Source organism: Schistocerca gregaria, chromosome 7 (assembly GCF_023897955.1).
Source record: "Schistocerca gregaria isolate iqSchGreg1 chromosome 7, iqSchGreg1.2, whole genome shotgun sequence".
NCBI classification, from domain to species: domain Eukaryota; kingdom Metazoa; phylum Arthropoda; class Insecta; order Orthoptera; family Acrididae; genus Schistocerca; species Schistocerca gregaria.
Window position 1 is genome coordinate 27,070,320 of NC_064926.1, and position 14,385 is coordinate 27,084,704.

At 43.7% G+C, this 14,385-nt stretch overlaps 1 protein-coding gene across 1 annotated transcript in view; it reads left to right on the top strand.

The window, feature by feature from the left end:
* LOC126281758 (phorbol ester/diacylglycerol-binding protein unc-13-like) overlaps nt 1-14,385 on the top strand; it is a gene marked incomplete at its 3' end in the record, with an annotated part of 634,664 nt that overhangs the window by 578,802 nt on the left and 41,477 nt on the right. The window contains exon 7 of the mRNA XM_049980956.1: nt 8,310-8,562. Coding sequence (XP_049836913.1) covers nt 8,310-8,562 — 253 coding nt within the window. The remainder of the gene's footprint in view (nt 1-8,309; nt 8,563-14,385) is intronic.

Below are 14,385 nucleotides of genomic sequence, written 5' to 3' on the forward strand. Positions count from 1 at the left end.
GAATCACAGTGAGGTTCTTGCGAGAGATAACTTAACTGTATTCTGATGGGTCTGATTTTGTTCTTTATCCAGTCACGATATACACCACACATCGTGGCCTCTATCAAGTTTCGTGCCTCTTTTCGTTTTGAGCCACAAGCCAGTTTTGACGACTCAAGCTTTACTAGGGAATTGTGAATTCTACCTTCGGTTATTCTGTGATTTTTTGAAGCTTTGTGTGTGAGCACATGAGCGTTCATGTTGTGTGCGTTGTTTAACCTAATCCTCGTTGAATGATGATAATATAATAACAACAGTTTCCATTCACGGAACCGTAGTGTTGGGTTTTTATGTGTTTACTGACTTTGAAGAGTACGTTCCTTTTCCTGAATAAATGCCAATTTGGAATCAGCTTATTTCTTTAAATTTTCCATCACTGCGCGTACCAGCACATCATTCGGTCTTCTGTGCTCATTAACCTCGCTAACCCTGCACGAGAACGACACTAACAATCATTTAGTTATGTTCATTCCCTCATCGGCTGCTGTGGAGTCCGCAAGTTAAATTTACATTGTACGGTTGCTTTCAGGTAGAATGTAGGACAAAATTCAAATAAATGGTAAACACTGTTTTGTTCAATGGAATGCTTGAGGCCACGAACAAGTGCCGGGTGATCAAAAAGTCACTATAAATTTGAAAACTGAGTAAATCATGGAATAATGTAGATAGAGAGGTACAAATTGACACACATGCTTGGAATGACATGGGGTTTTATTAGAACCAAAAAAATACAAAAGTTCAAAAATGTCCGACAAATGGCGCTTCATCTGATCAGAATAGCAATAATTAGCATACCAAAGTAAGACAAAGCAAAGATGATGATCTTTACAGGAAATGATCATTATGTCCACCATCATTCCTCAACAATAGGGGTAGTCGAGGAATAATGTTGTGAACAGCACTGTAAAGCATGTCCGGAGTTATGGTGAGGCATTGGCGTCGGATGTTGTCTTTCAGCATCCCTAGAGATGTCGGTCGATCACGATACACTTGCTACTTCAGGTAACCCCAAAGCCAATAACCGCACGGACTGAGGTCTGGGGATCTTGGAGGCCAAGCATGACGAAACTTGCGGCTGAGCACACGATCATCACCAAACGACGAGCGCAAGAGATCTTTCACGGGTTTAGCAATATGGGGTTGAGCGTCATCTTGCATAAACATAGTACGTTCCAGCAGGTGTTTATCAGCCAGGCTGGGGATGATACGATTCCGTTACGGTAGCAGTTACAAAACCAGAATCACGCATTTCCTCGAAGAAAAAAGCCCCGATAACGGTAGATGTGGTAAATCCAACCCATACCGTGACTTTCTCGTCGTGCAATGGAGTTTCCACGACAGTTCTAGGATTTTCGGAGGCCCCAATTCTGCAGTTGTGGGCGTTGACAGACCCTCGGAGCGTGAAATGAGCTTCGTCGATCCACAACAACCAATCGTCATCTTCCGCTATCTTTTGAAACGCCCACACCGCATATGCCCTCCACTTCACTAAATTGCCAGGTAACAGCTCATGATGCCGATGGATTTTGTACGGATAGCATCGGAGGGTACGTCTAAGTGCCAACCAAACAGTAGCGTATGGAATACCTGTGCGACGTGCGACTGCACGAGAGCTGACTTCCCCGTGCATAGACGAACCCGCTGTAGTCTCCATTCCTTCCTGAACTGTCTCAGCAGCATTACGCCTTGTGCTCGGTCGGCCACTACGCGGTCAATCGTCTAAACAACCCGTGGCTTCGAACTTCGAAATCATTCTCGCCACAGCTGCATATGTCAAAGGACCTTTCCCGTTCGAATCCCCTTCCTATGGCGATAGGATCGTAACATTGAACTAGCACATTCCCCATTCTGATAATACAGCTTCACTAAAAGCGCCTTTTCAGGTAACGTCAACATGCTGCGACTGCTGGATCATCTGATTCTCTCTATTACAGCTCCTATTGTCATGCCCAGTCACTGACGTTTTGCAGTCCAGTGCCATCTGTCGGACATTTTTTGAACTTTGTTTTGTTTTTGGTTGTAATAAAACCCCATGTCATTCCAAGCATGTGTGTCCATTTTTACCTATCAACATTATTCCGTGGTTTATTAAGTTTTCAAATTTATACTGACTTTTTGATCACCCGGTACATGGCGTATGGCAAAATTCCTCCCCCCCCCCCCCCTCCCGTAGATCTACTAACCAATATTTAAATGTTTTCAATATTCTATAATGTTATATATTATTAATAAAATTAATCAACCCCCGCCCCCAGGAGACATCATGGTAATAACATGTATCAAGGTCTCTTAAAAATGGTCTCAGTTCCGCGAGAAAAATAGTCCACAAGCGTTGCCAGGTATGCAGTATTCAGCAGAAGCCACTCATTGGTGCTTAGATTCCGTAGAGCTACAAAACTGTAGGGATATTAATTGCTACGTTGCACTCACTGTTCAATGATCCAGACATTTTCTGTGCGGTTAAGATCAGGTGATTTCGCCGACCAGAAACGTGCGATAATCGGATGAGTGAGTATGTGGGTGGTTAAATAATATTGGTGTCTTCAGAATTGTGTCGATCTTGTGTAAATATGGAACAGGAAGTTGGAATCGGATGGATATTTGGCCTGTAGTGAGAGATGAATAGGCGAAAAACCCAGCCTCATTTTGTAAAAATAATAAAAAAGATGTTTAATCTAAGTATCGATCTTCAGTCGCTAAGTCGGCGATCGTTAAAGTGAGCTTGCGACAGGACGTGGTAGTGTGCGGAAGAGAAGAGAGTGCGTGTGGTGACACTGTCGTGGCGACGACCCAGCCCAGACCCATTCTAGGAATTTAGGAGGGATCAGAACCCAAACGGCACGGGGTGCGTACATTAGGGGGCATATACACGGACAGTGGGAAGTGCAGACTTTGATGTTCAACGACTTCTATGAAGTGATACTTGTAGGGTGCGGTATACGAAGCAACATTTGAAAATGCAAGGTTAGGTTGGAGGTCTAAATAATGGAGGACGAGTGTAGTCGCCATGACCAGTTCGAGGCTAATATCAGATTTTTGTTGGAGAGTTGATCTGAATTATTCAATTTAATTCACTGACTTTTTAGTGTTTTACTAATTTTCAAGGGATGGTTCTATATGGTGGGTTGAAAGTCAGAAACACGGAAACAACAGTTGTTTCCTCCTGTTATTACTGCCAGGATATTGACAGCGTTGGTTTTAGGGACCAGAGGTTACACGATGTCATAACAGTATTAATGGAATGACCTGGGTGAGGACTGGAGGGTTGAAAGGAGGGAAAGGGAGACGGTGTTACTCTTATTCTTATAGTGGTACTGGTCAATAATTTTATAGAGGGTGTGATTTACCAGAGGTAAAAAAATGTCTTAAGCATTATGGAGATTGGGTGAGATTACCTACCAACTCAGGCTTGTGTGCAATGTCCAGCCGAGGTTCGGCCAATGTGTCTTTTAGTGGGCCACGGTATTGGTGACTGTGTAAAAACCAACACTGCGTGTTCTCTAGTGAGAGTCTGCTTCCAAAGGCATACGAGTCTTTGAATCGTTGCTGCTGTGACCCTTATCAAAGTGTATCAAAACTGATATCTATTTTTCATAATCACATGCAAATGACCCCCTCAAATTCAGGAAAAATGGTAAAAGTCTTACTTATAAACAACGTTGACTGTAAACACTGCTGACCACTACGGCAGTACCGCAAAACCACAACGGGACAAACGCCGAAATGGCATGATGCTACTGCATGTCTGGAAATGCAAACGCGTAAGATTTCAGCGTCACCGCCTGAGTAGGTAGGAGAGAAATCTTTTGCATTCCTTATCCGCCTATCGAGATTCCAGTTAGTGATTTCGCGGTGTTGTTGCTCAGTTTCGTCAGGATACTGCAACTTTTATACGAATATAGTGGTTTCAAGAGAGCCTTACTAAACGCCATACAGGATCTCGACAGCACCATGCAACTAGCGATCAGGAGGAAAGAGTTACCATTCACTCGGCCGTGCTGGATCGTATGAACACGTAATTCACCTTGTCCCATATACACGACGCTCCCCTTAAAGGACCTCAATCCCTCAGACAATAAGACGTTACGGGACTGCATATGCAGAAGGCGCTGCCTTTCCGGACTGTGTCGATCTCAACAAGGATGACACACAGGGGAAGCTCCACGAGGGACCTATTACTTCCATCGTGTCACGTTTGCGCAACTGGATCGGCACAAATTCCTCCGTGCCCCGGAAATATAGGGCAGTGTAATTCGAGACGTCAGAAGTTCGCTCCACCGGAGACCTCGGCCACTTTAAACCACGGCTTTTAGCAGACCATCAGGGTGGGAAGATACAGCAACGGAGCCTGCGACTTGCAGCGATATTCCGAGACGTGCCTGGCAGTCAGCTACGCCGTACGCTCATCCTCCATCGTTATGGATTATCAGTGGCATAGTCTTAAGTGAACCGTGGACGATAAATAGACAAGAAGAGAATAGAAGCTTTCGAAATGTGGTGCTACAGAAGAATGCTAAGCAAATTCAGAAGGATGTAAGTTGCAGTAGTAGCTTGGAGGTTTGCACTGGTTAGTGTAGCCTGGAGAGCTGCTTCAAACCAGTCTCTGGACTGAAGTCCACAACAACAACAACAACAACAACAACAACAACAGTCTTCATGTCCCACTACGATTATTCACTGTGTATTCCAGGCGTATGCCTGCTAGTGTCTGAGAAGTTATATTATTTTTTATTGAGAAGAGTTTTTCTTTTGTCATTAAACCTCTGTATTGTGGTCATAACGAATCCTTCTTTATTTTACCTGTGTCTCATTATTGCTAATCAAGCATCTCCCCGTGGGAGATAAAGCACCCTGAATCAGAAAATCGATTTGTCTGCAACAAGAAAAGTATCCACATAGACAGTGCGATGACTCCATGCCGGTCGGTGTTTCGACTACGCCCAGTGACGGCGCTGGACACAGTAGCGGTACCACGCCGTCTTTTCAGACCAGTCTTCGTTCTGCTTATAGTATGACGGTGGAGGCTCCGAGGGTATCGAACGTTGCCTGGTGACATCTGCCTTCACCATCAGGGTCCAACATGTGACGTGGTGGCACGGGGTTCCATTCAGTATACAACGCGATTACCTCCTCTTGGCATAGCCGGTAATTCGGACAGTAACCGCTACATTTCTGACGTGTTAAAGTTGATGGCTCTGTGACTTCATCTTGCAACAGGATAACGCAAGACCGCACGCTGCCCATGCTCTGCTGACCTATCTCGACTCAGATGGCGTTGGACTGTTACCCAACAATCGTCCGCCGCAATGACAAGATAAACTCTGGCGTAAGTGAATGCAGTATAGAATGCCTAGCCATACTTGACCCCCGAGCTTAGATTTAATGCTCGACCGAGTTAAAGCCATCGTTTCTGACAGGCGGCAGCTCTTTGTACTTAATTTCACACGGTGTATATCGACAAATCACTCATAAATTTGATCATGTAATCTTCGTGTTATATTGCGTCAGACGAAAGTAAGATTTCATTTGGGGTCACCAATTTAATGACCAGCTGTGCACTTTCCTTTGTCTTACATCTCAACTCATATTTCCTTCAGAAAACCTGCTTTTGGTAATACGTTTTCAGGTGTATCAAACGCAGACGAATGCACAGGCGTCCGCACCAACTACTGGAACCTGGCCGTATAATCTTCAGTTTCATCACAAAATTATGAAGCATCTCTAACAACAGACGCCTCGATTCTACTAAATAGCGGATTTAGCATTGCAGTGACTAGAAATGTTCTTTTTTAAAAGTTTGTTTCCTTCTCCACTTTGAGATACATTAATTTGGCATATGTTTCTGATTATTTTTGTTGCATTTCAACAGAATTTTCTCCATCGATCTCACGTTTCCTATTACAGATTTTTAATTTTTAGTGACAAACTAACATTACTGGTGTATTAATAACTGTATTTCTTGTGAATGCCCCCTTGAATACCCTGGAATAAAACGTAAAAATAATATAATTTCCGATCCTTAAATCAAAATGGTTGCTTTCAAATTCATATTAAAAATATAGAAATATATGCTTAGCTTAGACTCAAGAATTTTGCTAACCATTTGGCTATCTAAGTAATCTACCTAAAAGCATTGGAATGACAGTCATTCAAGATACAATAGTTTTATGCATTTGCTGTCAAATGTAGTTCTTGGGGCAGTAATATACGTTCTCAAACTGTACTAGCTGTACAGTGTGAACATAAACAATCTGAAAATCTTGTAAAGGTGCTTCAGGATAGATTGTGCTGAGAAATAGTTGTGTAGAAAAAATTTGAAACGTTGCTGGTTTCCGAGTTAATCAGCGTTGAAGTTAGCCATTCAGTCCGTTTGAGAGCAGATTGAAGCGGCTGACCAGAGACGTTGTCGCCAGACGTGTTCTCCCTTACACGGAGCAACACAGCGACACAAATACTTGACATGGGGCGGCACTAGAGATCGAATCAAAGCCAAAGGCTGAGCAGTGTCCTGCGCTATGAGAGCAACTGACACTAACTGTATCTGAGCGACCGCTTGAATTTTCACACGTAACGGCCTTAATGGCTAACTTCAGTGATAATTAAGTGAGAAACGGGAAAACGTATTGAGTTTCTTCTTAGCAATTATTTCTCAACACAATCACAGTATGCTGATGCAATAGCTCCGTACTTAACAATCATATGCAACTGCTCGCGCCGGCCGGAATGGCCGAGCGGTTCTAGGTGCTACAGTCTGGAACCGCGCGACCGCTACGATCGCAGTTTCGAATCCTGCCTCGGGCAGGTTAGTTAGGTTTAAGTAGTTCTAAGTTCTAGGGGACTGATGATCACAGATGTTAAGTCCCATAGTGCTCAGAGCCATTTGAACCAACTGCTCGATCGACGAAAGACCCGTACCCAAGGCAGGTAACACTAATATTCTAGAAAGGCAATAGGAGTTATCAACTAATTTAGAGGCCCATATCATTAACGTCGATGTGTAGCAGGATTTAGGAACATGTGCTGTGTTCCAACATTATGAATTATATCGAAGAGAACAGTCTACTGACACACACTCAGTGTTATTGAGAAAGGATTTCAAATTTATTCCGTATTTTTAGATACCAAGAAGGTTTTAGACATTGTACCTCTGAAGCGGCTTGTAATCAAGTTGTGTGGTTACAGAATATCGTCTGTTATGCGATTGGATTGGTAGTTTCCTGTCACAGAGGTCATAGTTCGTAGTAAGTGACGGAAAGTCATAGAGTAAAACGGAAGTGACTTCTGGCTTTCGCCAAGGTAGTGTTATATCCCTTCTGCTATCTATGAAAACTGTTTAGGAGACAACCTTACTAGCCGTCTTAGGCTGTTTGCAGATGATGCTATCTTTTATCGTCTAGTAGTCATAAGAAGTTCAAAACAAATCGAAAAACGATTTAGAGAAGATATCTGTGGTTCAAATGGCTCTGAACACTATGGGACTTAACATCTGAGCTCATCACTCCCCTAGAACTAAGAACTACTTAAACCTAAGTAACCTAAGGACATCACACACATCAATGCCCCAGGCGACCGTAGCGGTCTCGCGGTTCCAGACTGCAGCGCCTAGAACTGCGTGGCCACGGCAGTCGGCAGAAATCTGTGTGGTGCGAAATTGGCAGTTGACCCTACATAACGAAAGGTGTGATGTTATCCACAAGATGCTAAAACGAATCCGTTAAACTTCGATTACGCGAAAATCAGTTAAATCTAAAGCCATAAATTCAGTGAAATACCTAGGAATTGCAATTACGAGCAAGTTAAATTTAATGGAACACACAGGAAATGTTGTGGGGAAGGCGAACCAAATACTGCGATTTATTGTCCGAATGCTCACAAGATGCGGCAGATCCAGTAAAGAGACTGCCTACAATACGCTTTTGCGTCTTGTTTTGGAGTACTGCAGCGCTGTGTGAGATCTTTACTAGGTGGGATTAACGGAGTACATCCCGAAAGTTCAAAGAAGAGAAGCAGTTTTTGTGTTATCGAGGAATAGGGGAGAGAGTGTCACGGACATTGTGGAAGACATCATTAAAGTGAAGGTGATTCGATGAACCCTCTGTCAAGCACTTAAGTATGATCTGCAGAGTGTCGACGAAGATGTAGATGTAGATGAAACAGCCTTATAAGTTTTTCAGGCTGTTTGTGACCGTCGTGTATAAAAGTAGGAATTTCAGAACGTTGCTCCCTCTCGACAGGGTGTGTTAAGCGCAGGCACCTCGGTGTTTTCGCAGCCGGCTACTCGGAAGACAGCGACTACACGAGCGACCTCAACTACCCGGTGGGCGGGCAGCACGCCAACTCGTCGGCGTCGCAGTTCCGGGCGGCGGCGCACGGCATGGCGACGCCCGAGAGCAGCCGCGAGAACTCGTACGAGCGCGACGAGCAGCCGCCGCCGTACGGCCCGCCGCGCGCCCAGGGTCGCCACGACGAGGACATGGAGCCGCTCTCCTACAACAGCAGGCCCCGCGGCTACAAGGAGTACAGGTAGGCGCCACCACTGTCCCTCTCCCACCTGCGCTCAAGTCTCGTCCACTAGGACGGGTACAAACATATGGATCAACAAAATAAATTATTTGTAATGGCTCATTACTACAGCCACTATTTTCTAAGACTGGAATACTGATTACATATACTGATCAATCAGAATATTATGATTACCTACCTAGTAGCCTGTATGTCCACTTCTGGCTCGGCCTTGAAAGCAATGAGGCCTTCGTAGGTTTTGGAGGGGGTTGGCGCTACATCCTAACTCGCAAGCCACCTGATTCCCGTAAATTCCGGGTGGGGAGGAGGGTGGAGGGGGGAGGGGGCAAGAGTTCTGACGGCACATCACAGACATTTCGTTGAAAAATACCATCTACGTCGGAAAAAGCTACCATCGTGATGGGGTGTGCGTAGTCTGCAACCAGTGTGTGATACTCCTTCGCGGTCATCGTGCCTTGCGCATCTCCAGTGCATCCGCGTATGCCCGCGTGAATCTTCCCCAATGCATCGGGGAGACGCCGCCAGTTTGTCTCCGTCCCACAATACAGGTCTCGAGCAGCTGTTCCCCTGGAAGATGACGGATTGGCGTCCTCTCGTCGGCATGACGCAGGTGCTATCGGGATTCGTCAGACCGTGCAACGCTCTGCGGCTGCGACAACAGCCGGTGCCAGTGACTCGCAGTTGCTGATGTCGTCGTGTTGACATTGACACACGCATGGGTCTTCGGCTTCCGAGGCCCATCGTTAGAAGTATATGGTGGTCTGTGTGTTCAGATACACTTGTAGTCTGACGTTACTTCCTCTACAGTTCGCCACCTTTGCCGTTTTATCAGGCACCCCAGCCTACGACGTCCGACACTTGTTACGAGGAGTGGCCGCCCAACACGACGACATCTGGATGTGGGTTCAATCGGTTTCACCATGTGTTGTAGACACATACCAAAGCACTCCTCGAACACCCAACAAGTCCTGCAGTTTCAGAAATGCTCTTACCGAGCCTCCTGGCTATCACAACTTTTCTTCGGTCAAACTCAGACAGATCGCTCGCCTTCCACATTGTACACACAGACGGCACGCTACCTGTCAGTGCATCCTGCGTGTGTCTGACCAGCAGTCATTCCTCGGCAGGTGACGCTGCTGTCGCCTCGACAGATTAATATAGATAGTAGGCCGGTGGGCACAAATTTTTAGCTCATCAGTTGCCCATTATTACATTATTCTTTTTCTAATACTCGCATTAGCACGAGACGCAATGTGCTGGATGTTCCAGCTTGCGGAACGAAAAAAATATGAGTATCTTGTTCCTCACATGACCCATCCACTACACATATACCTTGTATTGTATTTTTACGAGACTAAATGTGAGACATACGCATCACGTATCTAATGATATCTAATGATATCTAATGATATGATCCTGTAAATGGACCAGAAATTACTTCATTTTTCACCTCGCAACAAATAAATGAACTAATTGACAGCACAACACAACAGCAACCACTTAATGACTTACAAACTGCTGCGGCACGTACACAGTATTATTATTATTGTTGTTGTTATTGTGGTCTTCAGTTCTGAGACTGGTTTGATGCAGATCTCCATGCTACTCTCTCCTATGAATGCCTCTTCATCTCCCAGTACCTACTGCAGCCTACATCCTTCTGAATCTGCTTGGTGTATTCATCTCTTGGTCTCCCTCTACGGTTTTTACCCTCCTCGCTGCCCGCCAGTACTAAATTCGTTATCCCTTGATGTCTCAAAACATGTCCTACCAACCGATCCCTTCTTCTAGTCAGGTTGTGCCACAAACTCCTCCCCAATTCTATTCAATACCTCCTCATTAGTTATGTGATCTACCCATCTAATCTTCAGCATTCTTCTGTAGCACCACATTTCGAAAGCTTCTCTTCTTCTCTAAACTATTTAACGTCCATGCTTCACTCTCATACATGGCTACACTCCATACACATACTTTCAGATACAACTTCCTGACTCTTATATCAATACTCGGTGTTAACAAATTTCTCTTCTTCAGCAACTCTTTCCTTGCCATTACCAGTCTACATTTTATATCCTCTCTACTTCGACCATCATCAGCTATTTTGCTCCTCAAATAACAAAACTCCTTTAGTACTTTAAGTGTCACATTTCATAATCTAATTCCCTCAGCATCACCCGACTTAATTCGACTACATTCCATTATCCTCGTTTTGCTTTAGTTGATGTTCATCTTATATCCTCATTTCAAGACACCGTCCATTCCGTTCAACTGCTCTTCCAAGTCCTTTGCTGTCTTTGACAGAATTGCAATGTCATCGGTGAACCTCAAAGTTTTTATTTCTTCTCCATGGATTTTAATACCTACTCCGAATTTTTCTTTTGATTACTTTACTGCTTGGTCAATATACAGATAGAATAAAATCGGGGAGAGGCTACAACATTGTCTCACTCCCTTCCCAACCACTTCTTCCCTTTCATGTCCCTCGACTCTTATAACTGCCATCAGCTTTCTGTACAAATTGTAAATAGCCTTTCGCTCCCTGTATCTTACCCCTGCCACATTCATAATTTGAAAGAGAGTATTCCAGTCAACATTGTCAAAAGCTTTCTCTAAGTCTACAAATGCTAGAAACGTAGGTTTGCCTTTCCTTAATCTAGCTTCTGAGATAAGTCGAAGGGTCAGTATTGCCTCATGTGTTCCAACATTTCTACGGAATCCAAACTGATCTTCCCCGAGGTCGGCTTCAACTAGTTTTTCCATTCGTCTGTAAAGAATTCGCGTTAGTATTTTGCAACTGTGACTTATTAAACTGATAGTTCGGTAATTTTCACATCTGTCAACTCCTGCTTTCTTTGGGATTGGGATTATTATATTCTTCTTGAAGTCTGAGAAAATTTCGACTGTCTCATACATCTTGCTCACCAGATGGTAGAGTTTTGTCAGGACTGGCTCTCCCAAGGCTGTTCTGTTACTCAAGGATTTCTACTAACCCTCGTCTTTTTACCTACTTGATCCTCTGCTGCCTTCACTATTTCATTCCTCGAAGCTACCCATTCTTCTTCTACTGTATTTCTTTCCCCCATTCCTGTCAATTGTTCCCTTATGCTCTCCCTGAAACTCTGTACAACCTCTGGTTTTTTAGTTTATCCACGTCCCATGTCCTTAAATTCCCACCTTTTTGCAGTTTCTTCAGTTTTAATCTACAGTTCAAAACAAATAAATTGTGGTCAGAGTCCACATCTGCCACTGGAAATGCCTTACAATCTAAAATCTGGTTCCTAAATCTCTGTCTTACCATTATATAATCTATCTGATACCCTTTAGTATCTCTAGGGTTCTTCCATGTATACAACCTTCTTTCATGATTCTTGAACGAAGTGTTAGCTACGATTAAGTTATGCTCTGTGCAAAATTCTACCAGGCGGCTTCCTCTTTCGTTTCTTAGCCCTAATCCATATTCACCTACTACGTTTCCTTCTCTTCCTTTTCCTACTGTCGAATTCCAGTCACCCATGACTATTAAATTTTCATCTTTCTTCACTACATGAATCTTTTATCTTATTATTAATTTGATCATCAGAGCTAGTTGGCATATAAACTTGTACTACTGTAGTAGGCGTGGACTTCGTGTCTATGTTGGTCAGAATAATGCGCTCACCATGCTGTTTGTAGTAGCTTACCCGGACTCCTATTTTTTTATTGATTATTAAACCTACTCCTGCATTACCCCTATTTGATTTTGTATTTATCACCTTATATTCACCTGACCAAAAGTCTTGTTCCACCTGCCTTCACTAATTTCCACTATATCTAACTAATTTATCCATTTCCCCTTTTAAATTTTATAACCTACCTGCCCGATTAAGCGATATGACATTCCACGCTCCGATCCGTAGAATGTCAGTTTTCTTTCTTCTGATAACGATGTCCTCTTGAGTAGTCCCCGCCCGGAGATCCGAATTGGGGACTATTTTACCTGCGGAATATTTTACCCAAAAGGACGCCATCATTATTTAATCATACAATAAAGCTGCATGACTTTGGGAAAAATTACGGCTTTAGTTTCCCATTGCTTTCAGCCGTTCGCAGTAACAAAACAGTAAGGCCCTTTTGGTTAGTGTTACAGGGACAGATCAGTCAATCATCGAGATTGTTGCCCCTGCAGCTACTGAAGAGGCTGCTGCCTCTCTTCAGGAACCATACGTTTGTCTGGTTTCTCAAAAGATACCCCTCCGTTGTGGTTGCACCTACGGTACTTCTATCTGTATCATTGAGGCGCGCTACAGCACCTCCCCTGAATAAAATATCCATATTGGCAGTAGGCAATTATTACAAAACATGTTTCTTCTGCGCCGCTCCTCTCCCTAGCGATACTTGCTTGACCCACACCCTGCAGCTCTATTTAAAACAACCAAGCTGAAAGGTGTTCACTCTACTTAGTTTGTAAATCACTTGATTGTTGGAATCTTTAGTTCTCAATGGGCAGAATGGGCAGAAACTGAACGATTTCAGCATGCCAATGCTTTGCATATGACCATTGCAACTAACGGCAAGGTCCATGGTTCGTGGGGGGAAGTTATTATTATTATTATTATTATTAGTTGCAATGGACTGCTCCCAGCGTTAATAACCCCGTCGGTACTGACCTTAGATTTTATGAACAGAAAGTCTGCATTGTTGCCAATGCCTTTGCCTTTCTCATTTTTCTTGGCTTTTATCCCGTATCTTCTTGGGATTGGCATGTATATTGTATTTGTCATTGTAGATGATACATGGTGGCCGGATGCCGCTCCTGTACGCACGCCTGCATCCTCCCTCTTGGGACGGAATGTCTGGGACAAAGTAAGATTCAAGTACTAAACCGAAAAACTTAGATGCGACTCATCAATATTTTAGAACAGGTTCAAAGTAAATACTATTTACTGTAGAAATTAACTGAACATACATATATATTAAAAATCATAGGTCACTGCAGAATGTAGATCACAATGTTACGTCGAAAAAATGCTTCATTGTTGTGATATAATTAGCAACCGTTTTTTGTATAGAATAGGCCATAGAAGTATTATAGTCCAAAATTACTAAAATTAAACAGATATTGTCTTTATTTATCGAAGACCGGCTGACATTGCATAAACAGGTTTCTTTAAGCAGATGCTGCCACCTACTGAGAACATGCAGAAACAAAAGCGTGTAATGCACTGAAAGCCCTTCTCGTGGTGTAAAGTAATTCCATAAAATAAAATAGAATTTGGATACAGCATATACAGTGACGTGACAAATGTCATGGGGTAGCGATATGTAAAAATACAGATGACCGTAGCATCGCGTACACAGCGTATAAAAGGACAGTGCGCTGACGAATCTGTCATTTGCAGTCTGGTTACTCATGTGAGGAGGCTTCCGACGTAATTACGCCCGCACGACAGATGTTGAGACTTTAAACGCGGATTGGTAGTTAGGTCCAGACACACGCCCTGCAGAAATCATGAGGGAATCCAATATTTCGAAATATACAGTGTCAAAGGTGCGCCGAGAATACTAAATTCCAAGCATTACCTCTCACCACGCACAACGCAATGACTGACGGCCTTCACTCAACGGCCGAGAGCAGCGGCGTTTGCGTAGAGTAGCCAGTGCTAACTGACAAGCAACATTGCGTGAAATCAATGTAGGACTTACAAACGTATTCGTCTGACACCAGACATCGACGCGGGTGCCTCTGTTAACAGGCCAACGTCGCTTGCAGCGCATGTTCTGGGCTCGTGACCATATCGGTTGGTGATCAGATGAATCCCGATTCCATTTGTTAAGAGCTGATGT